The sequence below is a fragment of the Alternaria atra genome, assembly GCF_907166805.1.
Source record: "Alternaria atra isolate CS162 genome assembly, contig: 25, whole genome shotgun sequence".
Taxonomy (NCBI): Eukaryota; Fungi; Ascomycota; class Dothideomycetes; order Pleosporales; family Pleosporaceae; genus Alternaria; species Alternaria atra.
Window position 1 is genome coordinate 4,458,062 of NW_025091323.1, and position 25,325 is coordinate 4,483,386.

Genomic DNA, 25,325 nt, shown 5'->3' on the forward strand with positions numbered 1-25,325 from the left:
TTCGCAGCAGATTTTTGTCCATCTTGACTCACCTTGGAAACAATTCCCCAGCATTCAAATACCGCCCTGCATCCTCCAACCTTCCTACCTTCTCATTCCCACCCACATTAATTGCCCAACATGTGTCCCCAACCCGAAGAAACACCTGCTACCAACGGCCATAGCAATGGCACCAACGGCGCCAATGGCTCCAAGGAAGGCTTCACTGGTGTTCAGACCAGACAGAACCCTCACCCTACACACAAGAGCCCATACGCGCCTGTTGGTGACTTTTTGTCAAATGTCGGTCGATTCAAGATTATCGGTACGTCATAACGCCCATCCTCAGCGCTATCGGATGCGCACTCGCGCCGATTGAAGTTTTACTATTGAGGCTATAGAAATGTTGCTAACTTGCCTGCGCAGAGAGCACACTAAGAGAGGGCGAGCAATTCGCCAACGCCTACTTCGATCTTGAGGCCAAGATCAAGATTGCGAAAGCTCTTGACAACTTCGGTGTTGACTGTACGGCTACGCTCCGCGGCACTTTGCGCGAGACTTTCAGAAGCTGACCACAAATCTAGACATTGAAGTTACCAGCCCTGCTGCCTCTGAGCAGTCAAGAAAGGACTGTGAAGCTCTTTGCAAGCTCGGAGTACGTAATTTTTTTCTCTCGACATATTTTGGCGGTGAGAACGCATTCTAACAGTATACTAGTTGAAAGCCAAGATCCTTACTCACGTACGATGCCACATGGACGATGCCCGAATCGCTGTCGAGACTGGTGTCGATGGCCTCGATGTCGTCATCGGTACCTCCGCGTACCTCCGCGAGCACAGCCACGGCAAAGACATGACATACATCAAGAACACGGCGCTGGAGGTCATTGAGTTTGTCAAGAGCAAGGGCAAGGAGATCCGATTCAGCTCCGAGGACTCGTTCCGATCGGACCTCGTTGACCTTCTGTCCATTTACAGCGCTGTCGACAAGGTTGGCGTCGACCGTGTTGGTATCGCCGATACCGTTGGCTGCGCATCGCCCCGTCAGGTCTACGACCTTGTACGAACTCTCCGTGGTGTCGTTTCTTGCGACATTGAGACACATTTCCACAACGACTCTGGCTGCGCCATTGCGAATGCTTTCTGTGCGCTAGAGGCAGGTGCCACTCACATCGATACCTCGGTACTTGGTATTGGTGAGCGTAACGGAATCACCCCTCTTGGTGGTCTAATGGCTCGCATGATTGTTGCGGACCGCGAATATGTCACCAGCAAGTACAACATCAAGGCGCTAAAGGAGGTTGAGGACCTGGTTGCCGATCTTGTCGAGGTCAACATCCCATTCAACGTAAGTAGCCATCTACCACTGTAGAGCAGTAAAGATTTCAGCAGACCTTGTACTAACTTGCGCAGAACTACATCACCGGATTCTGTGCTTTCACCCACAAGGCTGGTATTCACGCCAAGGCCATTCTTAACAACCCTTCCACATACGAGATTATCAACCCTCAGGATTTCGGCATGTCCCGATACGTACACTTCGCCAGCAGGCTCACTGGATGGAACGCGATCAAGAGCCGTGCTGAGCAGCTTGGCTTGAAGATGACTGATGCACAGTACAAGGAGTGCACTTCCAAGATCAAGGCCATTGCAGACATTCGCAAGATCGCTCTTGACGACACCGACTCCATCATCCGCACCTACCACAACAACCTACACGCCAAGGAGGAGGTGCCTCTCCTACCCGGTATGACCGAGGAAGAGAAGAAGAAGTTCGCTCAAGCTGAGGCAGAACTGAACGGCGTCCCCGAGAAGCGGGAGCTTGACGCTACCGCAGATGCACAGGCCGAGGTGCCCGTTGCCAAGAAGAACAAGACTGCTACTGTGGCTTAAGCGCGAGACACTTTGTATATATGTGACTTTTGGAGTTGGTTGTTTTCCTTTCTACTATCTGGGGGTATCATTTCCGAGCACATGTGCATGTCATTCCGGTTACGGAAAAGTTTCTGAGTTATTGATACCTGGATCGAAAAGCCTACAGGCTTCGGCAAAGTGTATAGCATGATGAGCAACGGTCAATGTTTAGACAATAAGACAAAAGCGCTTGCAAACTAAGAGATTCCCCTTGGTCACCTGGCGCGTTGCTCATTGCCACATGCATGCTGGCAAACTGCCAGTTGACCCAGACCGCCGCGGAGGTGGACCCTGCATTGAACAGGGGCCCGTGCGCGCTTTCTTCAATGCCGCGACCGCCCCTCCTAATCCTCAGGACTTGATCTCTACCCATCAATTACCCTCGCCCGCACCCGTATCGGTTCGCAATCATGAGCACCATCGAGACTGTTACGCAGCAGCCCGAGATCACAGCGGAGAATGTTCTGCGCCTCTTTCCCGAAGTAAACACCACCCTCATCGGAGGGTCACACAACTCCGCCACGAGCGACAATGCCCTCCAAGGCTATGACGAGGAGCAGATACGGCTGATGGATGAGGTGTGCATCGTGCTGGACAACAACGACATCCCAATTGGCAGTGCGACCAAGAAACTCTGTAAGTGCCTGTGGCGAGAGGCGTGACCAGCAATGAGAGCATTGTGGTTCTGACTCGTAAATTGACCGACACTGACATACTCCAGGCCATCTGATGGAGAACATCGATCGGGGTCTCCTGCACCGCGCATTCTCCGTCTTTCTCTTCGACTCACAGAACCGCCTTCTCCTCCAGCAGCGCGCGACCGAGAAGATCACATTCCCGGATATGTGGACCAACACTTGCTGCTCGCATCCCCTAGGCATACCGGGAGAGACTGGCGTTGGCCTGGAAGAGTCAATCCAGGGTGTGCGTCGCGCAGCAGTGCGCAAGCTGGACCATGAACTGGGCATCAAGGCCGAACAGGTGCCTATTGACGACTTCAAGTTCCTCACCCGGATACACTACAAGTCGCCCAGTGACGGCATGTGGGGTGAACACGAGAGTGAGTTGTGCCATTGGACATAGAAAAACTTGGATGAGTACTTACGATTCGCCAGTTGACTATATTCTATTCATGAAGGCCGATGTGGACCTAAATGTCAACCCCAACGAAGCCCGCGATTCAAGATGGGTGTCCCAGGAGGATCTCAAGACCATGTTTCAAGACAAGTCGCTCAAGTTCACACCATGGTTCAAGCTCATTTGCGAAAGCATGCTCTTCGAATGGTGGGACCACCTCGATTCTGGTCTGGAAAAGTACATGGGCGAGACAGAAATCCGCCGCATGTAAGAAGCATGAGCGAGCTTTCTCTAACGACGTGAAGAGCACCGTAATATGTGCATCAATCCTCCCGATGCTATTCAAGCGTACCGACCCCCAGATCCTTGGTCTAGGCCATCCCCCTCACATTTCCGAAAGTGAGGCGGTACGTGCATGCAGGCTCGGCCTCTCTAGATACCACAACTGCCATCTAATCCAGTCATTGACCACTTAATCATCCCCCACGCCCAATAGTCATCGTCGTCGTGGCTTTATCGTGCGTGCATCAAGGTCCGCTCCTCTTCTATCGTTGTATTCTAATGACATTGCGTGACAGTTGATCTATGCTAGCCCCGCCTACCGCATATCTCCAGCTGACAGTTTGCTAGGTTCCGAGACAAACAAGTAGCGGAAGTGTTCCGAGTGCTTGCTTTATCATTAGCCTACCAGAGAGCGTAGCCCTAATGCTCGTGTTACTTTTGCGCTTACCTGTTCTAAGGAGGTACAACCGAGGTGTGCAACGCAACCCTTCCTCCTCACCCCACAGTTTCTCGCCAGGACTCCGATGTCAACGCGGTATTGTCGGCCTCTGACTCTCTGTCGCCAAGTGCAGTTCGCAAGCAAGCTGTAAATTGTACGCCCAACGATTAGCAAGCAAGCCACAAGGCAATGTCTTCGTTGAGCCGCCTCGGCCCGACACCAAGTTCAAGGTCACAGGACGAACGATAACGATACTTGCATGCGTAACGGACTAAGCGGTTGGTCCGAAGATAGCTCCCGCTTCGAGCTACATCCGTGAAGCATGACCTCTGCCTGGCGGCGCTTGGTACGCCGATCGGACAGGGTGGATGGGGGTATATCAAAGTCTCGACTTCCCATCTTCGACTCTACCACAAAGACACACAAGCCTTACATCTGGCAAAGGGTGCCGGTCGTCAGCTTACACTCACCTCACGTCACCAGCCACTGTACCCCCACGCCATACGCAACCCGCTGCAGCCGACCTCCGTTCGCGATCCTCGACAAGACGCCCGCTGCTCGACATCAGCCAAGCGTTGTACTGCAGTGCTGTCACTGGTCTTGTGACAAAGCTGCCAGCGAGTTAAAAAGCAAAGCCCAAACTTTAAGCAGCCATACATCAGCGGCCACCAGTCGACACACACACAAAGGTTGGCACATCGATAACCCAAGGCGCATATTGTCGACGCAAGACTACCTCATCGGACTGACACTCTGCATCTGTCGAGCCTGAACTCAAAAGGGAGCTCATCTAGCCACATACATTGATGTCGGTAGATTTACGTCAAGCCTTTACTTCATTACGCTACCCTTCTCGAGTCGATACTGTCTCGAGATCGCAGCTCTCTAGAGTTCATACAGGAGATCTTAATCGTCCAGCTAAAACGTAAACACCCAACAAAGGCTCAGAAAAGGTATACCACATGGCAGGCAATCGACGGTCACGGCTCCTGCTCAGCCCACGACGACCCATTGCCGCAACGAGACTAATCACAATCTAGTAGTGTTGTTTGAACTCAAGGTCCTCGTCTAGATATACCGAAGTTCAAGTAACTAACCCTTTACCCTCGCCGATTCCCGTTGAAGCCCTGCGGGGAACACCTCACGCTGGCGTATTCCACGACTGTCCCTATAACCAAACGAAGCGGCAGATCCCATTTGAATACTAGTAGAAGGTTACGGTCGAAACCGCAATCATGGCGAAAACGTTCTCTTCCGTTACGCCAGTCAGCTGTAGTTATACAGTGGACACCAAGTCATCAACCTTGAAGTCTGCTAACATTAGGGTCAACGAGGTACCCGCTAGCTTCAGGATCCTGAAGCAGAAGCCAAATGGTGCTGGCGCTGCTGTTCTGCCTCCGCTCACCGACGGCGTTCGCGTCGTTACGGCTGCGGAGTACAAGCAGGCTGCCGAGTGTCTGGCGGAAGCCTTTGGCCAAGATGACGTTGCCAGGTACTTTATTGACGTGCCTGATCGTGAGCACTGGACTGAGGAGCAAAAGTGGGCTTTACATGTCGAAATCCTTGAGTACGTGACGTATGCTCATATCCTCAAGGGACTAGTGACTACGGTAGGCGACTTTGAAGCAGTCGCATTGTGGTAAGTTATCGGTGTTGTAAACCTGATATGATTGCGAGCTCACGCACCCAGGATGCCGCCTGGTCAGAACATGGATGACTACCTGACGATCTTCCGCTCTGGTATGTGGCGCCTCAACTACCGCCTTTCTTCCGAAGGCAAACGCCGCTTCTTCGACGAATTTCTGCCCCTCCTCCACGACACTATGCATACCGCGCTTGGTGAGCGAGAGCATGACGCTTGGTACCTCGTCTATCTAGGCACCAGGCCTAGTGGTCGTGGTAAAGGTCATGCTCGCAAGCTTATTGAGCATGTAACCAAGCTGGCAGATCGCGAGGGTCGGCCGTGCTACTTGGAGTCGAGCAACGAGACGAACCCTCCGATTTACAGAAAGTTTGGCTTTGAGGAAACCAGGAGGATCAATCTGCAGAGAGGTGGAAGGAACATCCCGTTGGACATAATGGTTAGGGAGCCTGTTGGAACTGAGAAGAAGAGTGGTCTGTAGAAGGATGGTCGGACGCTGAAACGGAATGCACCATTTCAACATGTGTGCTGTAACGGAAGAGGTAGCTCTGTGTAATGGGTGATTGTAATATCCTTCAACAGGATCATCGTTGGGATAGGCGCTTGTCTATGTTTGTTAGCTACTTTCGTCCTGCTATATATTACCATATAACGCCGAAGTCAGCAACTGCAATTATCATAACTTTATGTCCTTGCAGCGCGTAAACAAGTAGTGATGGTTCCTCGACACGATATGGAGCTTTCTCCTCTTCTGTAGCAGACTTTGTAGTTGGGATCATCGAGCATGCCATAAGCAAAACGCGTTTCACCTTCCATACGAGAGAGACTCCCCCAAAAAAAAAGGCCGTGAAAAGACAGTGTGCTGACATTACGCATTGCACCGCGGATCGCAATATGATGATAAGCCCAAGCACGCATGCCATGACGTCGAAACCGTCCGCATTATGAAATATTGAAGATGAGAAGATTGGTTACACGAGAAATTGGCGGTGGAGCATGATAATCGCTGGGTGGGCAGTGCAGCATTGACGACAAATTGCGGTGTCATGAAACGCGGCATTGTTGCCCAGTTGCCAAACATGCTACGCCCTTCATCTCCCTCCTGATCCGTTGGTGCCGAGTGTATACTTCTGTCCCCTCGCTCATAGTGTTGGTGCTGCTGCGTGATAGTCTCCGCGAGAGTACTTTGTGATTGTTATCTAGCTCCATCGTCTCCGGCAGCGTAATCGATAGAAAAGTGGTGACTCCCCACTCGCGAATCCGCTTCTCAGTCCACTCGGCCGCATCCGCAACGCTACCTAACGCACCCCGCAAGCCTCGCCCATTGCACGCGTCGAGGGTGTGCCAAAGGTCATCGTGCAGCCTGCCAGCACATCTGCGCAGAAGAAAGGCTTTTGCTGCAACCTGCCGCTCGATTCCACGTAACACCAATCGCCTCGCTCCCAGTCGTCTTCTTTCCCTTCGCATCATCGCTGCCACACCCGTAATTACCATGGTTACCCAACGTCGATACTCGGTCACGGGTCAGACACCCCCGGACGATGCTGAAGCCATGAAAGCGCGCTCTCCAAAACTTCAGCCTCTTGATACTAGTGTGCAGACAGCACAGTGCGGGTATTGTGACGGCGCGCCGGAGCTGAGCACAAGCAGCGAGGATAGCGCGGCCGGACAGCGGAGAGGAAGGAACATGTCCCAAAAGGGCACCATTGTACGCACGTCGAGCAAACGATCCGCTACCCAGCTGCCTTCGCCCAGCTCGCCCACGCACCAGCTGCCGCCCAAAATCCCGAGATATAGACTCAACGTGGATATAGACATCGGCTCCGACACAGACACAGACTCGGATGACACGGATCTGTTGGGACATGGGAGCGAGCACGACGGCTGCCACGGCTCCGAGAGCCAGGCTACCTCGTTCCCATCAACGCCTGAGCTTTCGCAGCAGTACGGCGTGTCGAGCCTGCCCGATGCCACGCGTTTCGAGGGTCTGCAACTGTATGCAGAGGAAAGACCCGACGACGATGAACACATGGATGACTACGCGCTATCGCCGTCCCATTCCAGAAATCACAGCCTCGACCGTATCCAGTTTGATGGATCCAACGACGTGCAAAAGGATTGGGCCGCGCACATTGCCTTGCACCAAGAAAAGGCAGAGACTATACATACGGAACATGTCCAGACCACATTAATCGAACAGGTCGATACATGCCCTACTAATGACTTGACGCCCGCCCCACCCACCTTTGTCACTCTTCCACCAGAGATCCGCCATCAGATCTACCGTAATTGCGAAAACCTCGTCATCGATAAGCCCCTCGTATACTGCATCTCCACCTTTGACGGCCAGATGCAGCACGCACTCGCTTCGGTATCACGCCTCGTTCGCTCCGAAGCCCTCGCCATCTTCTACAGCTACAATCTCTGGGTCATAAAGGTCGAGTTCAAGATGATGTACGAAGCTTTTCAAGACTGGATCATCCGGCTGGGTGACGGCGCAGGACTGTTACGGCTGGTCAGCTTCTCGGTACGCGGCTCGCTATTCAAGCCCAAGAGGAGTCACACACAGAGTGTGTTGATCCATGGACATCTTGTGCAGCTCGCTCCGGGCGTCATTGGACCGGCGGCTGGAACGCGAGAGGAACTGTATTGCCCTCCAGACGGGGACGCGAGTTTCAAGATTGATCTGAGTGAGAAGTTTGCTGGCGGCAAGGTGCAGCTTGTGAGGAATGATGGTACGAGTGAGGCAGGTGAGCAGGCGAGAGCTCACCTGGGCAAGATGGTGGGGGTGCTCTGGGAGAAGAGACGAGCTGGGACACTGAATGGTCAGGATTGGATTGATATGGTTGATGGCTTCATCACTTTTATTGGGGGATGGTGATGACGACAGGGACAATCTTTCTTAATGTGCATATGGCGTTTGGATATATTGGTTATATGTAATCGTGTCTAGCATGATTTTTACGACGTTCTGCATGGGTTGGGGCGTTACTAGGTATGGGAAAAGGTCATGGCATGGGGATATCATCTATCGCTTGTTTCTAATACTCGCCCAGGAGTAATGATGAGGATGGAAGAGGAGGTAATACTCTCGGTGTTGTAGTCAGCTTTTGTTTGTAGAATATTTCTATACCCCCTTATCTTCACGCTTCTCTCTATGCGCAAAATGGCACTCAACGCATGACTATCTTTAGCCACCGTTTGTTCAGACAAGCCAAGGCTGCGTCTCTCCGCTCGGAGGACGGAAGGCTCGCAGTAGACAACAGCCCATGTTTGATATGAGCTGACGATCCGGGGATCCGGGCTTCTCCTATTCCGTCTGGCACGTGCGTTTTGATAATGAAGAAAAACCTCACGATCCTCATAAAGTGCAGTGCCACGAACACAAGAAACTCACACATTACATTCCTTCGCAAAAGGGGTTGTAGTCGGATTCCGTCACTTTCTTTCAACTCACGCATTCCTCGCCAGAGGAAGAGATTTCCCAGAATGCGCATCCTCCTCGCCCTCGGCGCCATCCTCGGTGTCCTAACAACGCTCATGTACACACTCGACTCGCACCTCGCTAAATTCTACATCTTCACCCCATCCTCACTGCACAGCCTCAGCCAAGAAGCCATTTCCCTCTACGGAAACGACACTGCCTCTGTCGTCTCGCACATTGTATCTTCCCTGTCTGCAACCCACGGTCCCCACATCAACCTAGACGAAGAATGGATCTTCAACAATGCGGGTGGTGCCATGGGCGCCATGTACATTATCCACGCATCAATTACCGAGTATCTGATTGTTTTTGGGACGGCAATTGGGACCGAGGGTCATACCGGTCGGCATACGGCGGATGACTATTTCCATATTCTCAAGGGCGAGCAATTGGCTTATCGACCTGGAAAGGGCGTTTACGAGGCTGAGAGATATCCCCAGGGGAGTGTGCATCATCTTACCAGGGGTGACGTTAAGCAGTATAAGATGGAGAGTGGGTGTTTTGCGCTCGAGTATGCGAGGGGATGGATTCCGCCTATGCTTGGGTTTGGGTATGCTGATAGTAAGTTTCTCGACTCTCTTCCAACTGTCCTTTTATCTTGTCGTTTTCCTGGCGACGACAAGGGAATGACTTGTAGTTGTCCATTGCTAACAAAGTCATGACAGCCTTTTCGAGCACATTGGACTTCCCAACCCTCTGGAGGACTACCGTGGTCACTGGACGGGAAATGATTAGAAACCTGATGATGGGCAAGTTGTAAGAAGATGTCGAGGCTATGAGAAGGAACAGAAGGTGTGGTACAGCGCTCCAGCTCACATTTAGGGTCTACGCTACGAGATCAAATTTGGAAAGAGTATTGTTCATGCTGGTGCTACTGTGATGCTAGAACTCACCGGCCAAGCTTGTCTCGAGAGCAGGTAGTAATAGGCAAAGACATGTACCCTATCCATAAGTAAGCAGCAATACGACATGGGTATAGCATGCTTTCCCTGCATCGGATCGACTCACGATATACTTTCCTCACTGTCGGCATTCTCCACTAAGCTATACGTCATATCGATCAATGCCGTGTCGGAACTACGGCAATGTTGGACCAAATTCTCTGCAAGCAAGTTTCTTGATCACACGGACGTAGTTCGATTCGCTACAATCAGATGCGCATCATAGCTATGCGGTAGTCGGAGCTGTATTCTAGTAGTATGCAAGTATGGATCAGGCACCGCCCAGCACGGGGAATTTTGGCCGTGTCTTCGCAAGCAACGCCTCCACGCACATCATCATGTGTGTTGTACATTGACCGTAATGGTGTAAGCTTACATTCTAGAGGCCGCGACATGCGTTTTGCCTCTTGCAGGTGCACACCGACTATGTATAGGTTTTGAACTCAGGGTTTCGGCATCAGACGGCTGCCGCCAAGGGATGGTGGACAACGGCGGACGAGAATGCCCGGTAGACATGTTCGAGACCTGGTGCTATTATAGGTGCAGATAAACTAGATGGTGGCAGACACTGCTAGTCATGTCAAACTTTGAGTCTAGCAAACGTGCAGTCAAGAAAGTTTTCCCTTTTGCATCATCAGGTGGTAGACGTGAGTGAGTGCAGGTGCGGCTGTTACGAAGGGGCTGGAATGGGGAGCTGGAAAGAGGCTGGGCAATAAATCAAGGCTTCTAGTCTGCAGGCCGTCTTATCAACGGGCCAATATGGAGGCGGCGAACGGGTGCAGGGGTTGGGTGGTAGTATACGCAGGACGGAAGCACGGGAGACAATATTGAATTGCGATTATCCAGACGCTGCGCGTCGGGGTCCTGAGTGCGTAGTGGCCCTGAGTGCGTAGGAGGCGTACCGCGCGCTCCAAGGTGGTCTAAGCTGCCGCGAAGATCTACGGCCTCACGGCCATGAAGAGGCCTGGTTCGAGGGTACAACGGCACAGGATCGGGGAAAGGATCATGATGCGGGTTCGGGGCCATGGCGAAACAAGGCTTGTTGAGCCTCCTGCCGCGGATCATTCGTGGCCAAGGGTTCGGTAGCCGCTCAGATGGGCGTTGGTGCACATCTGAGGCAGCCACCATAATTGGAACACGGAGTGTCGTCGGCAGTAGCTGACGCGTTTATCCTCTTTTTTATCAGCGCAACGCGCAACGCTGGATGGACGAGGGAAGAGGTGTGGGATGATGATGTTCGGCGGCCCACTGCAGTGTTTGGGGTCGCGCGTCTCACACGGGTTTGCTTGGTGTCGCAGCGTCCGGATGCATGGCGGCTCGTGATGTCATGTGTTGTTGAGTCTGGCGCGTCGTCTCTTGCATTGCCCGGACCGGCGCCACTTTTGGCCCATTTAGTGACGCATGTCTGAAAGTGTTGACACTTTGTCCAACCCCCGGTCACTCTGCAAGCGTCCACTCATCATCGACCCTGGCTACATGTCCCTCGCTCTCTGTTTCCTGTGATAACCTCCCCTGCGCTCGCTTTTACTGATTGTTAGTTTTGACTTTACTTTCCGCTGTTTTCTTCTACCATCTGCACTCGTTTGCACTCGTTTGCACCGGACGGCTCACATCAGCAGCCATGTTCCCCTCGTTATCAACCAGCAGTCTAGCCCTACTGTCATTACCCGCCCTGCGCCTTGCCCTCGCCCAGTCCATCTCCATATCGCTAGGGAATAGCCCACCCGATGGTGCCTCGGACTACCTCGACCCCTCGTATGCTGGTTTCGGCATCGAGCCCTCGAATCTCTTTTCCTTCACCGGCAAGGAGGACACGAACCAATTCTCCATCAAGCTACTCCAGAACCTCGCAGACTACTCCGGCGCGCCGCCGCACATTCGGTTAGGAGGAAACACGCAGGATTATATGGTGTTTGAGTCGAACAATGAGAAATATGCGTGGACTTCAAACAAAGACTCGACGGCACAGGGCGCCATCGCCGCCGATTCCATGATCATTGGGCCCAATTACTTCAGCGCACTCGACCGCTTCCCCAAGGACACACCCGTAACCTTTGGCCTGAACATGGCATACATGGACGACGACTACCAGGACCAAATCACCGCATTGGCCCAAGCCGCCGTGGATGGCATGAACAACGTCAAACTATATTCGTTCGAGATTGGCAACGAGCCCGATCTGTGGCTACAGAACTCTTTCCGCTCTGCGCCCTGGGATGGAAAGACATACACGGACCAATGGTTGGACCGCGCCGAGGTTGTATACGAGCGTGTGTTGAAGGCTGCCGGTCTGCCGTCTTCCTTCTTCGAAGCTCCTGCGACGGCGTCCACCATTGGAACCACCTTTGAGATTGCACAACTTGTAGACGATGGCATTATGGAGGGTAGGAACGGCGATAATTTCCTGGCCACCTGGAACCAGCACGACTACTTCTACTGTATGCCATGACCCCACCAGTCCTCCTTGCCCTACTAACATTCCACAGTTATCGGAGTTACCCCCACACCCCTCACTCTCGACGACCTCATGGATCTCGATGCCACCAACACACAATTCAAATACTGGGAGAAGCAGGTTGGAATTGCTCTAAACACAAACCACCCATACGTCCTTCGTGAGATGAGCTCTGTTGGGCCAATAGGCATGCCTGGTGTGAGTGACGCTTTCGGTGCCTCTCTCTGGACTCTCAACTTCTTCCTCTACGCGGCATCTATTGGTATCTCCTCGGTTCAGATGCACATGACCGACAACTCCAACGCCAGTGCCTGGGCGCCTATTCCCATATATGGTCGTCAAACCACATTCGTACGTCCGCAGTACTACGCCCATGCCGCTGTCGCACAGATTGTTGGCAACGGCAACGGAACCACACAGATTGCAGCTCTTAGTACAAGCAACGTAGGTGCAGCGTACGACGGCCGCATTCGTGCATACGCAGCCTACGCAAACGACAAGCTTCAATCCATCACTATGATCAACGCCAAGCAAGCCAATGCCTCTTCATCAGACAAAGGCAGCTTCACATTTAACCTTAACCTCGGCTCTGCACACGCCAACAAGGAAGTCTACGTCTCTTACCTCACAGCCCCTGGCGCAGACTCGCAGACAGGCGTCACATGGAACGGCATGAGCTACGACGACACCACCGGCGAATCCTCCGTTGCTGAGAACACCGTCACAACTACCACAGCAGACGGCAACGGTAGAATCTCAGTCCCTGTCCGCGATAGCCAAGCTGTAGTAGCAAACATTGGTTTCCAACTAGGCAGTACCGCTGTTCTCAAGCCAGACGGCACGCAGTCGAAGAAGAGTAGCGCCGCTTCGACCCCGATCGGTGGTGCCAACTACGCCATCTTGAGTGGTGTGTTGGCTATGATGGCGGCGTTTATCACCGCGTAATGGCAGGTGTAGCGAAACATATTTCCTTTGTCAACCAACACAAGCATCACGGAATTGCATATGCATTATGACGGCGTTCTTTCTGCAACAGAAGGCTTTTCATCCCCATCATTCATGGATAGGATTTTCCCGCCTCATTGCTTCATTTAGAGTTGGATTAATCGGTCGGGGTTTGGGGAATCATTAATGACATGCTACACTAGGGAACTCCTCATTTTTTCTTTGGTTCTGCAAAGGATAGGATAGGATATGATAGGATAGGCGCGACGATGGCGCTTGGGAGTGTACATACACGGTTTTTTCTATTGCATCAAGGATGTACATATTGTACCCTGGCATCTAGATTCTAGATCCCTAGACACAGCAAATCTATGCTTGATACCCTTCAACCGCCGTCTTTAGTCGTAACATCTGTGTTCGATTATTACCTGATTTCAATCTCTTTGGCGTTGTGTGTCTGTGCATGTGTAGGATGGGGTGCTAAGCTTTTCAGGCTTCCTGTCCTACCGTAGCCTCGGGCTCGGGATTACAGCAGGAACCGTTGCCGCGTCGCTTCGCCCGGCACGAGCTGGTGGCGAGCATCGTGGGTAACCCTGCGTTTTGATTTTTGATTTTCTTCCGCGGTAAGCTTGGAGCAAGGAAGCGTTGCTATGCAGGAAACGAGAGCCCTTATGTTATGCAAGCTGAAGCATGGATTTTGAAAGCCGTTGCCTGGACGAAAAGCTACGCAGCGGCCATTTGGAAAATAATCTTCACCTCGACACGGCGCGAGTTGGACGAGGCTTGTCGGCTTCTAGATGACAAAAAAGGAGTTTGAAGTAGTATATTTTGCAAATCCCAGGTAGCTTGGCGATGTTGCGCGCCCAAGTCGCTGTTGACGTGCCTAACTCATACAATGCGAAATAATTGTTTTGATTGGAGGCGAATGTCGTATTCGAGAGCAGTTCTCATGTCTGTTTCGAAACTGACGTATCTACAACGTCGATACGAGCCTGTGGAACCGTCCGCAACTAAACAAAGGCATCTCAGAACGACCTCGTCACCATCTGGCTTGAGATGCTCTGAGAAAGCTACCCACATTCAAGGGACACCAAAGGGCTGGTTGGCAAAATTTGCTTCACTGGCATCCCATTCAATGTTCAACTCCTTCTTCCTTTTGTGCTCACCCGGCGCGGATGAGTAATATGCCCACGTGCCAAAGTCTGATGGTTCGAATGAAACACCGTGGACGACAACAGCGAAGTTGTCGAGTCCATCCAAGTATGCTTCGGCCAGGAAGTCCCTTATACTAGACGCTGACGTTACCGGGCTTTGTACACTGATCCACGACCATACTGCGACGTGGACGACATATGTCATGGAAATTTCTCCATTGTAAATCGATAAAGTCGGTGCTCCTTCCACAGTCCCGTTATATTCGTTCAATACTTACGTTCTGAAGAGTGAGCTATCAGACCTGCTATAGCCGGTAGCCTATCGCTGGAATGCCAGACATTCTTGTAGCCATACTTCGCGGCGTTCCAGACATTCATCCGAACCCGTGTAGATGCTTCGACAGAAGTTGGATGGTGGTTCGGAAGTACGAGGGTGTCGTATAAACATTGTGGTGTAGAAGTTCCCACCATCATGACGATTAGTCAATGTGACTCTATGGGTTGAGTTATAGATGTCATCGTCTTCGTAATCCTCGCCCATATCCGCAACCACACCCGCATCCACAGTGCCTACTAACCTTGAGCACACAAGGCGCAGAGTGGTTGAGATGAACAGAGACTGGCGACTGTGCCGTACCACTCCTGCGCATTTCGTGTCATGTTGCATCTGCAGCATGAGCGACATCCACGTCTCGCCAATAACTCGGCAGTTGATTCCTCCACCTGAAACAGGGTATAGCGACAGCACGTCTTGTACCACGCTGCCATCTTTCGCAACACAACTAAAAAAACCAAAGAAATTGAAGGATATACTGAGAAGAAAAGAAACGTATCTCGACGTACGTAACACCTACCTTAATGGCGTTGTTATAATGTTATGAGCGTGTGAAAGACAGAGGTCGCTAAGAGCGTAAAGTGATCCCTTTGAATAGGGTGGGTGCCTCTGCTTACTTCAATTTTCTTTGAAGTGAGTAACACCTGGCATACATACACATAGGGTAAGAGAAAATCCAATTATTTACACCTCAACCCCCAGCTAAGACTGTCGAATTCTTCTCCTACCTGAGGTGCATGTGTCCAACCCGATGCCCTGCGATCGGTCATCCGGACTCTGACGTCACAGTCATCCGTGCGCCAAGCCTCAACCTTCACATTTTCTGCTTGACGCTTGCGTGCCGATTTCCGAGATTCGACTACGGGGCTGCCCGTCGCTCCTCTCATCAGGCGCGTAGACACCGAGATCGCCACTAAGTCTCAGACAAGCACGCTATGGGCCCGTATGACGAAACGCGTCCGGCACTCTTTCCGAAATGCTTGGGAAGAAGATGTCATTCCTGGGAACCTGTAAATACTACCTGAAGCATGGCCCAGGACTACTCAGCACCTGGTCGCGTGCTTGATACCTATTACCAAGATGCGATTCCGCGACAGAACCAATACGACCTACGAGAAGGATGAGGAGCAGCCACCACAAGAGGTTGGGCTGCGCGATCGCATCGTGCATTTCACATGGTATGTCTGAGCGCTGGGGACATTCAGATAACGAGCTCATGATTCCACAGGCCATGGTTCGCATGTACCATGTCAACAGGATCGTTGGCTGTGGTCCTAGGAAACACGCCAAACACATTTACTGGCCTGCAAACCATCGGCAAGATTGTCTTCATCTTCGACCTCGTACTCTTCACCATATTCAACCTCTGCATGTTGGCGCGATTCATACTGGTCCCTCGCAAGCTACTTGGATCGTTACACCACCCAGTCGAGGGTCTGTTTTTCGGCACGTACTGGGTGTCAGTCGCCCTCATACTCAACTGCACATACATTTATGGCAATACGTCGACGGGGGCATGGCTCACGAAAGCCCTCGAAATCGTGTATTGGATGTACTGCGCCGCGGCCTTCCTCGTCGGTGTCATACAGTACTCGCTTTTCTTCCGTCTCGAACGCCTCAACGTTGGCGATGCTGTGCCTGCTTGGATTTTCCCAATATACCCGTTGCTTGTAGTGGGCACGCTGGCTGGTACTATACTTCCCTCCCAACCTGAGACACCCAGCTGGAAGATATTTGTTGGAGCAGTCCTATTCCAGGGACTCGCATGGGTCGTTTCTTTCCTGCTGTATGGACTATACATGCAACGCTTGATGACGAGTTCTTTGCCGTCTCCCACTACCCGACCTGGGATGTACGTATCTGTTGGTCCAGCCGGTAAGTCAATACTCCTTGCATATTCGCTTACCATGGAGATACTAACAACGATAGGTTACACTGCTGCTGGCCTCCTCTCCCTCGCCAACCAAGCGCCCTCGCTCATCTCCGCAAACTACTTTACGAACATTTCAGTACCCGACGGCGAGATTGTACGCATCATTGGCATCATGTCAGGCCTTTTCATAATACTATTCGCCTACTGGTTCTTCATCATAACAACCATCGCCGTCATAGTGGGATCACGTAGCATGTCTTTCTCGCTGAACTGGTGGGCGTTCATCTTTCCCAACGCAGGCCTTACACTTGCGACAATACAAGCAGGGAAAGTGTTACACAGCGAAGCTATTAATGGTGTCGCGAGCGCTTTGACCATTCTGCTGGTCATCATGTGGCTCGTCACGGCAGTCTTCTGCATTCGTGCCGTATATCTCGGACAAGTCTTGTGGCCAGGAAAGGACGAAGACAAGACGATGGCCAGATTAGCCTGGGGTTGGCGGGGTAACAGGGACAACCCAGAGGCTGGTAAGATCAGGCCGTAATGTCCAATATTGAAGGAATTATTGTTTATCGAGCGAGGCGTAAGGTTACTAGAGCGTTGTAATGCTAGCATGATACCCTGTTCAATTCTGAGCTGTTCTATACGAATACTGACTTGGCTGTCACTGGAGCTGGTCGAGACAAGCTGTACTATTTCAAGGCTCGCTATACGAATGCGAATAAGCTGCGCTTTGAACGAGGCTGACCATGTGAACCGTGGAGATTGGGTTTCCGTGGCTATTCGGGATCTGGGGTGCGTTGGCGCGTCCTGGCATCGTTTATTAGGTTTGGTGCACCTGCCACATGACCTCGTATCGAACAGCTGGCGTCGAGCGGAATTGCTTGGATCCAAGAATTCCCGCCCTTGACCTGCCTGCGCAGGTGGGTAGTCCTTCCCCACTGGAGAAAAGTCTTAATAGTATATTACAAAGCAAACGTGCCATCATGCGAATGTTGCGAAGTCGCGAAGCCTACAGTTATGGTGCAGTTCCACTCCAATGGATAGTCACACATCTTGGTGCACACTCGTTATCGTTGGCTACTTTGTCTAACGATGGTAGTTTCTATCCAGAGGCGACCCGCATTGCTACTCGTTTACTAGCCGAGTGCCATGGTTCAACAGAACTACACAGAACCATACAGAAGGTCTCGGCAGCATTCTCGGCAGCGCCCAGAATTGCCCAGCACGAGTTGTGACAAAGATTTTGTTAGTCGTCATCGTGAACTGTAAACATGAGATGTCTGTCCGCGATTGTACGATCTCTGTAAACATAGCAGATGACTGTCGAAGAAGCGCTCGGTCAATACTCACGCTCGGTGCTATGCAAGCCCCGACCATAACCTTAGTAAACGGGCCGGACATAATCCCAAAACTCTAAGTAGGTGAATAATCGCGAGTTTGTAAACGCCGATCTTCCGAAACCCAGTCTCCCTCACAATAATTCCTTATCACCACTCCAACTCAACACCTTGCATCATCCCCGTCTAGAGTTACACAACGATAACAAGCGTATGGTCTAGACCATGCGGGCAAAGCGACTTGGCCGGGCTAAACTGTGAATCGCACCGTTTAGGCGCTGCTTGGCCGGCTGGCGGAGAGGAAATTGGTGCGGGGCTGCCTTGTCTACGCACGCATGAACCACTTATCGCCGCTGGTCGGACACAACGGAGCGGCACAGTAAGCTGTTCGGGGAGACTTGCCACGCGTTGTGCAGGTCGTGGGCCGAATCAGCGCGTTGGGCTGACACAGCGGAGCTGGCGTTAAGGCATCCTTGTTTGGTAGTGTGTTATAATTGGCTGCGGAAGTGACGGGTGGAGCATGCGATGCTTGGATTGTCGGGGATAGGGTTTTGGGTTGGTGGTCTGGTGGATGCATGCGTGGAGCTGGGGTTTGGGATGCCGCATGAGCAATGGCATTCTCAGGTGAGCCGCGGGATTCTGGCACAGTATATAGCTGAGTCGTATCCCCACATGAAGGTGAAGACACAACATCGCAGATTTCCTGTATCAGACTTCAACTACTTCATCATCATCATCATCATCATCATCATCATCATCATCATCTCTCGAGTCTACTCAGACACTACTGCACCACTACTACCATCATACCAACCTCGAATGCAACCCATCCTATCAACAAACATGTCTTCACCAGCTACTCAATTCGTCTACGTTCCCAACCTAGTTGGCGGCCAAATGCTCAGGATCCCCATCGAAGACGTCGAAGCAGAGGGCCAAATCTCCATCTCGCAACAACCCATTGCCAGCCCAACGCTCTCGTCAAGATACGTTCGCGAATCATCACCCTCACCGAGCGTTGAGAGCGTCGACGACACCGACGAGTGATAAGCTCATACCAAGGCGACGTACCGAGACGATAGAATGACCGGCAAGCCTTGCACTCGTCTGCAGTCAAGCAAGGCGGAACCAGCAGCAGCAGCGGATGTTATTGTCAAGCAGCCTAGTCGCTGCCTCGACTAATCACCACGAGTCAAAAATCATGGACGACTGACATCATCGTTCCCATATCCTCATTGCAATCGCAACATTTTCTTCCGAAATGACGACAGTCGACCCGTTGGACCCCATAATGCCACCGGAGAAAACTTTCAGATGGCGTGGAGATGGCGTGTGGGGAACATATGCAAGCAAGGAGAGCATCTTTGGCTTGGCTGGTATCGAAGGAAGCTTGGGAGAGTGCCGATCGACGATGGATTGGGCAGGGAAGCACGCGTTGGCTTGGCACAGTGTGGGGTTTTTCGATTCAGGTTGGGGGCAGAAAACGGATCAATCGGCTATGATCGGGGTAGTATTGGTTATCTAATGTCTACTATTTAATTTTTTGTGGTACTTTAATCACTTGATCGTGTCGATGCTGCGTGAGGATGTGAAATGTGGTTGTGATTTGCGGTGTGCTTGCATGCCGCATGCATTGACTGTGCATTGACTACGTGGTAACAAAAGCAAGGAGAGTGGTCCTTTAGTTTCCTGCACAATGATTACTTCTGTTATGCATGCGAGCTATGTCATGACTGCTATGCATCATGTTGACCCAAAGAGTCCACGATAACTCCTCGAAGATAGCCAAACTCCGCTAGAGGCCAACGTCACCTTTGTACATGACCAGCTAAAGGATTCACTCCTCTGGTCGTCTTTCCACTCGAGGATGTTATTGGCAGGTGGGATCCTCTTCAGTCGTAAGCTCGATCCAATACTCCAACTCATCCGTTGCTGTGGATCTCGCTGGCATGACCACTTTACCGGCCCATGTACCTTCTTTCTTTCTCCAAAGGTGTCTCATCTTCTGATACACGACAAATACCTCATGCTGTATTGCCTGCTGTATTTTCCCCATGTTTGCGGGTGTAATAGCGGCATTGTCGGAAGGAAGGCGAATATGTTGATACAAGTCCAAGCCTACACAAATTTGGTCTTTCCATTTACCCTTCTCTGGATCCGGGAAAGCCAGGTCGCGAATCGATACTTTGAAGTAGATAGTTAGTCGAGTAAGATATCGATGATACCGCGGTGCGGGAAAGAAGATACCACCTCGGATGGCTAGAGGATCCTGAAAGAACTTGTAAGATATGAGTGAAGTAATGTCAAGTAACTGAATGTTTGCTACAGTTGCTGATTGTACCAGCACGCTCTTACGGATGTAGCACTGGAATGAATTCACCGTGTAGAAGAAGCTAGCGGCTTCGTCGTGGAGTTGCTTACACGTTCGCAATAGCACGAGCCCTGGAATATTTGTACGCGTTAGTGGAGATAGCACGATGCAATCTCTGCTATCGAATAAGTAGGTGTAAATTTGATTGCGTAACTCGGGTGGAATGTTGAGCAGGCTATGTTTCCAGGGATCCATAGCAGGACTTTTTGAGATGGTGCGTAGCCGTCGTGAAGGCGGTATCTTATTGTCTTTGCTTGAGCATTGGTGCGTCTTTTTGCTAATCTGGCCGGTCAGTTGTAATGGTGCCGGCTCTACGTCTTTAGGCAGACCGTGTGTTGAAGACACTTGGTTTCCCATATCTGCTACAGATGTAAAATCAAGCTAGTATGGGTACTGATTAGGGATTTAGGTGGGTTATGTTGCGATCTCGAGCCTGAGAGGGTTGTGTAGGAGGTACTTTGTAGCAGGCATACGTGTAGTCACCGTAGGAGTATTCCATGATGGCGATGTGAACCTATCGACAACGACTAAGAAGCGCCGATTACACTATTTCTGTACCGCTACCATGATCTGAAACATTCGAATCTCAGCATGTACCTATTGTGATAGGTCTTGATTACTGTGCACAACGTTGAGACCTCAACGCATCCCTTGTTGATCGTGGAAGGAACAATCCGGATAGTGAATTTGTCTATGTGAGCACGACCGACAGAACAAAGTAGACCGACGACGCGAATCATGTTGTGATCAGAACAATGAAGAGAACCGAGTTGTGAAAGGTTAGAGGAGCCAATAGGTGGCCGAGACACGCGCTCAGAGAATGCACAGACGGCTTGCCGAAACACACTCGTCACTATGAACGTACTTCCGCCCGGCATCTTTCTCGCTTCTTAACAACGTACAGCGCTAACGGAGAGCGTGTAATGCGATGGCATCTGCGATTAGCACCACGAAGTCATCCTGTAGGATTTTTTTTAAATTCACATTGCCGACAGCATCTATCATCCTCTCGCGCGCCCTGCCACTATGTCGACGTCTGACCATATTTTCGAGTATCATCGAAGCAAGAGATATATTCAAGAATTTGGAGTCAGTCGAATAGAACAACGCTCATATCGGGATGTGGGCCACTCGGCGTTCATACCACCCGATGTGGAGAATCAGGTCGCTCGGGATAATGTGAACCCCATATGGACAACGATAGGTTCGTAACCCTGATTCGGGGTAACTTTCCAGGAAGCCGAAGCCACTATGATGCACCCACTATATGGCGCCAGGTCTGGGGTAAAGTCTGGGGTAAAGGCATTGTCAGCTGTGCAGCCGTCTACAGAACTATACCCTGAAGGGGGCTGAATGTTTGCAAGTCTACTCATATTGTTAACTTGGTCCTCAGGTCTAGCAAGGCCTATCGGCTCCACATGTCGTACTTCATGCTTGTTGTCACGATGCCACCGGATCGTGCTGGGCGCTGTTCGGAATAGCGAAGACAAGAAGAGGCTTGCCCATGAGATATAAAGGCCAGCGATTGAATATCAGAGAAACTCCACACAGTCAAGCAGGAACACGAGTACCGCAACATCAAACATGGTTACCTTCAGCATTATTGCCGCGTCACTTCTCTCCTTCTCATCTTTCACCGCTGCCAATCCAACGGAGCGCCGACAGTCTACCTACCTCAACTGGAAGACTTTCAGAGCTAACGGCATCAATCTTGGTGGATGGCTCACCCAAGAAGCTGTTATCGACCCAACTTGGTGGTCTCAGAACTGCGGCACCACAACTGACGAGTGGACTTGCTGTGCCAAACTAGGATCCAGATGTGGTCCTGTCCTCGAGCGCCGCTATGCTACGTTCATCACGCCCACAGATATCGACAAGCTAGCTACTGCTGGCGTGAATGTCTTGAGAATCCCAACGACGTATGCTGCATGGGTCAAAGTCCCTGGCAGTAACTTCTACAGCGGCAACCAGGCTCAATTCTTCAAAAATATTGCATCATATGCCATTAAAAAATACGGCATGCATATCATCCTTGACATTCACTCCCTTCCTGGAGGCGTAAACGGCATGGGCTTCGGTGAAGGCGAAGGTCGCTTTGGGTGGTTTAACAACATGACGAACCTCGATTATTCCCTACGCGCTGTCGATGCCGCACTGGCTTTTATTCAATCCTCCGGAACCCCGCAGTCGTACACGCTCGAACCAATCAATGAACCAGTGGACAACCGCGACTTCACAACCTTTGGCACCCCAGCCGCATTGACGGACAACGGTGTTGTATGGGTACAGAAGTACTTCGACGCGGTTGTCGCGAAAGCAGCAGCTGTGAACAAGAACACACCCGTCATGTTGCAGGGTAGCTTCAAAGGTGAAGCATTCTGGTCTCCCAGGTTCTCAGCTTCAGCTAATCTGGTCTTCGACGTACACAACTACTATTTCGCTGGACGTCCCACCGACTCTGATACTGTGAGTGCAGACATTTGCTCCGACGCCAAGGCTTCGGCAGGAGATGGCAAGTTTCCTGTGTTTGTTGGGGAATGGTCGATCGAGACGGCGGCGGACAACAAGTTTGCCAACCGCAGGAAGAATTTAAACACCGGGCTGTACGCTTTCGCAAAGTACACGAGAGGAAGTGCTTACTGGACTGCGAAGTTTTCTGGGAACGTGCCTGTGGCAGGGGAGGGTGTCCAAGGGGATTACTGGAACTACTCGGCTTTTATTGATATGGGCATTGTCAAACCTGGTGAAGGCGCACAGTACTGCAACTGAAGAGTTGTATGGGCGGAATAGCCCGGTTCTGATTCTGTCTAGTGTTTGGATAGGGAGCGATTCTTTGAATTGTACAATCGCACTTACTTGTTAAGTCTTGGTAAATATTCTCTCAACAGCCTTTCCTCAATAGTCAAACTTCTCAACTCATGCTGATACAACAACCCCATAATCATGTATATCTAGCTAAGTACCCCCCGGAAAACATACCCTGTCTCCTCAACGACTCCCTCGCCTCATACTCCTTCCTCCTCCTCTCCTGCCTCTCCAACTTCTTCTTCTCTTTCTTCTTCTCCTTGTCAGCTTCCTTCTGCTCCTTTCGTGCCTGTATTTGCTCCTCCTTCATCTTCTTCCGAAACTCATCATACCAACTATTCCTATCTCCCCTCTTGTTAACATTTCCTGTACTTGGTCTACGCATGATGCTGTCTTTTCTGAGTAGACGATCGGTTTTACTTTCTTGCCCTGTGCGTCCACGAGCCCAAGCTTGCCAATTGTAGGGATCCCTTTCTGCTTCTAGGCCCGGTGGTGGCGTCAACTGGCGTGGTTGTAAGTTTTCCCGTGGCCGATTTGTGCGCCGGAAGTACTCTTCTTGGGTTATTTCACGACCGGGGAGGATGAGGCTGGAGGTGGTGGAAGGTGCAGGTGAAATACCACGAGGTCCTGGTGGGAGGAAAGTTGATGTATTCAGGTATGAGCCAAGACTTGGGTTTGGATGATCCGCTGAGGTGGCGGGTTGAAGAGTGTTCGAAGGATTATCTGACAGGGTGGTGGGAGTTGAAAGCCCAAGAGCTTGAAACGTGCTGTGTTGTGGAGTAGAACCTGGAGGACTCTGTGCATTGCCTGGCTCCTCGATTCGTGACTGTTCCGGTGCGATCAAGTTTGCATTTCCCCCTGCTCTCTCAATTCGCTTTCCTTTCACCCAGGATAAAGGCCGAACAAATCTAGGTGGTAGCCAATAACTCAAACCAGGCTCTGATTCAAAACGAGCAACTTTCTTTCGGAGTTTTCGAGGCTCTCTCGGATTTTTCGATGGAAGTTCAGTACGTGGTGCAGCAGATTGAGATCGGGGATTCTGACGCGACCAAGCTCGGAAGAATATAGGAGGAGACCAGTGTCCGCATGTAGCCATGGCCAGCATATAGGGATCTAAGAGTAGGTGTGAATCCTCTGTACAGACTGTTGATGTGGAAGGTGTGGAAGATGTAGAAGGCCGTAAAATTTCTTGATCTACAGGCTGAGGATTAGCGTGTTGAGGATATTCATGTGATGATATTGCGTGCCAGTTGGTTTCATCTTCTTCAATGAAACGGGATTTACTTTTTGTATTTCTTCTCATGATGGGGCTGTCAGCACGCCCTCGGTACACGTACTCGCTTGCGTTCGCACAGGCTTCTGAACTTGAGCTAGATGGTAGGTGGGACCACTTATTGACCGCTCGACTTAGCTGTCTGAGTTTATCAGTTGCATGTTTGTGCCATACCCCTTTTAGCTTCATGCCTGGGGGTTGCTTACGTTAGATTTCTCCTTGTCCAGCTCAATCTCTTCATCAGCCCAACGCACCCAAGCTCTCTGCTGTGTCATTTGAGACATGATGCTAGCTTCATCACTGACTTCCTCCTCGTTCTCCTGAATTCCATGTAGCCCCTGCGTCAACGTTTTAGTCGCCTCCCTCTCCCAAACCTCGTCAAAAGTCAACCTGGGACCATCCCCCACCATATCACCATATACCATCTGCGTCATGCGCCGTCTCTTCTTTATTGCTTTCTCCGTCTCCTCTATAGCGTCGAGATATTCCGCGTCATCTTGGAGGTGCACGGAGACATCCCAGCCCCAGGTTTGAAGATCTCTGATTTTGGAGAGCTCGGAGGGGGTGGAGTCAGCGAGCGTATAGGTCAAAAGCGGATTGCAGGCGTCGATAGAGTGTGCTGGTGGCTTGATCAGGTACAACATCTTCTTCTACATGTGTTGTATACTGGAGATGATAGAGTAAAGGTCGTGAGACTTTGTAAGCGTACTCATCGTCGAACAAAGTTGCTGTTGTTGTCAATACGTTCGGATACTTCACGTTAATCATTCTCTTGTTACAAAAAGGCCAGCTCCTTGAAGATTCAGGAGGGCCAGGAAATGTTGCCATTGAATAGATCTATCGGGTATCATATGCCGGCATCGCCAGCGCAGTACCACACTGTAGTTGGTCCTTATCTTTAATCGTTCCCTCGTATTCCAGTCATTTCTGGCCACATAGCCGAATTGGAAGCGCTATCAAGCGAGTTTTTCATACGCACAATAGCTTGCGGCATATGTGTCCCAGTCTGGAGACGTGC

The 25,325-nt window shown here is 51.1% G+C and overlaps 10 protein-coding genes across 10 annotated transcripts; 9 read left to right on the top strand and 1 right to left on the bottom strand.

Annotated features, from left to right (window-relative positions):
• Positions 1–120: 120 nt before the first annotated feature.
• ALTATR162_LOCUS6555 (uncharacterized protein) lies at positions 121–1,871 on the top strand (the record flags this gene model as incomplete). The annotated part of the gene is made up of 5 exons (XM_043314177.1): positions 121–304; positions 406–504; positions 564–634; positions 697–1,326; positions 1,392–1,871. 5 exons carry the CDS (start codon positions 121–123, stop codon positions 1,869–1,871), a joined length of 1,464 nt encoding a protein of 487 aa, XP_043170112.1.
• A 431-nt stretch (positions 1,872–2,302) lies between these two features.
• On the top strand, positions 2,303–3,240 carry ALTATR162_LOCUS6556 (uncharacterized protein; the record flags this gene model as incomplete). The annotated part of the gene is made up of 3 exons (XM_043314178.1): positions 2,303–2,528; positions 2,614–2,952; positions 3,008–3,240. The coding sequence occupies 3 exons, from the start codon at positions 2,303–2,305 to the stop codon at positions 3,238–3,240; spliced, it is 798 nt and encodes a 265-aa protein (XP_043170113.1).
• Positions 3,241–4,925: 1,685 nt separating this feature from the next.
• ALTATR162_LOCUS6557 (uncharacterized protein) lies at positions 4,926–5,813 on the top strand (the record flags this gene model as incomplete). Its single annotated transcript, XM_043314179.1, has 2 exons — positions 4,926–5,329; positions 5,381–5,813. 2 exons carry the CDS (start codon positions 4,926–4,928, stop codon positions 5,811–5,813), a joined length of 837 nt encoding a protein of 278 aa, XP_043170114.1.
• Positions 5,814–6,824: 1,011 nt separating this feature from the next.
• Positions 6,825–8,213, top strand: ALTATR162_LOCUS6558 (uncharacterized protein; the record flags this gene model as incomplete). The annotated part of the gene is made up of 1 exon (XM_043314180.1): positions 6,825–8,213. The coding sequence occupies one exon, from the start codon at positions 6,825–6,827 to the stop codon at positions 8,211–8,213; it is 1,389 nt and encodes a 462-aa protein (XP_043170115.1).
• Positions 8,214–8,821: 608 nt separating this feature from the next.
• Positions 8,822–9,576, top strand: ALTATR162_LOCUS6559 (uncharacterized protein; the record flags this gene model as incomplete). The annotated part of the gene is made up of 2 exons (XM_043314181.1): positions 8,822–9,377; positions 9,482–9,576. 2 exons carry the CDS (start codon positions 8,822–8,824, stop codon positions 9,574–9,576), a joined length of 651 nt encoding a protein of 216 aa, XP_043170116.1.
• Positions 9,577–11,378: 1,802 nt separating this feature from the next.
• On the top strand, positions 11,379–13,157 carry ALTATR162_LOCUS6560 (uncharacterized protein; the record flags this gene model as incomplete). The annotated part of the gene is made up of 2 exons (XM_043314182.1): positions 11,379–12,195; positions 12,244–13,157. 2 exons carry the CDS (start codon positions 11,379–11,381, stop codon positions 13,155–13,157), a joined length of 1,731 nt encoding a protein of 576 aa, XP_043170117.1.
• Positions 13,158–15,725: 2,568 nt separating this feature from the next.
• Positions 15,726–17,062, top strand: ALTATR162_LOCUS6561 (uncharacterized protein; the record flags this gene model as incomplete). The annotated part of the gene is made up of 3 exons (XM_043314183.1): positions 15,726–15,823; positions 15,874–16,520; positions 16,575–17,062. 3 exons carry the CDS (start codon positions 15,726–15,728, stop codon positions 17,060–17,062), a joined length of 1,233 nt encoding a protein of 410 aa, XP_043170118.1.
• Positions 17,063–18,530: 1,468 nt separating this feature from the next.
• Positions 18,531–18,905, top strand: ALTATR162_LOCUS6562 (uncharacterized protein; the record flags this gene model as incomplete). The annotated part of the gene is made up of 1 exon (XM_043314184.1): positions 18,531–18,905. One exon carries the CDS (start codon positions 18,531–18,533, stop codon positions 18,903–18,905), a length of 375 nt encoding a protein of 124 aa, XP_043170119.1.
• Positions 18,906–21,813: 2,908 nt separating this feature from the next.
• On the top strand, positions 21,814–22,998 carry ALTATR162_LOCUS6563 (uncharacterized protein; the record flags this gene model as incomplete). Its single annotated transcript, XM_043314185.1, has 1 exon — positions 21,814–22,998. The coding sequence occupies one exon, from the start codon at positions 21,814–21,816 to the stop codon at positions 22,996–22,998; it is 1,185 nt and encodes a 394-aa protein (XP_043170120.1).
• Positions 22,999–24,492: 1,494 nt separating this feature from the next.
• ALTATR162_LOCUS6564 (uncharacterized protein) lies at positions 24,493–24,951 on the bottom strand (the record flags this gene model as incomplete). The annotated part of the gene is made up of 1 exon (XM_043314186.1): positions 24,493–24,951. One exon carries the CDS (start codon positions 24,949–24,951, stop codon positions 24,493–24,495), a length of 459 nt encoding a protein of 152 aa, XP_043170121.1.
• Between the last annotated feature and the right edge of the window lie 374 nt (positions 24,952–25,325).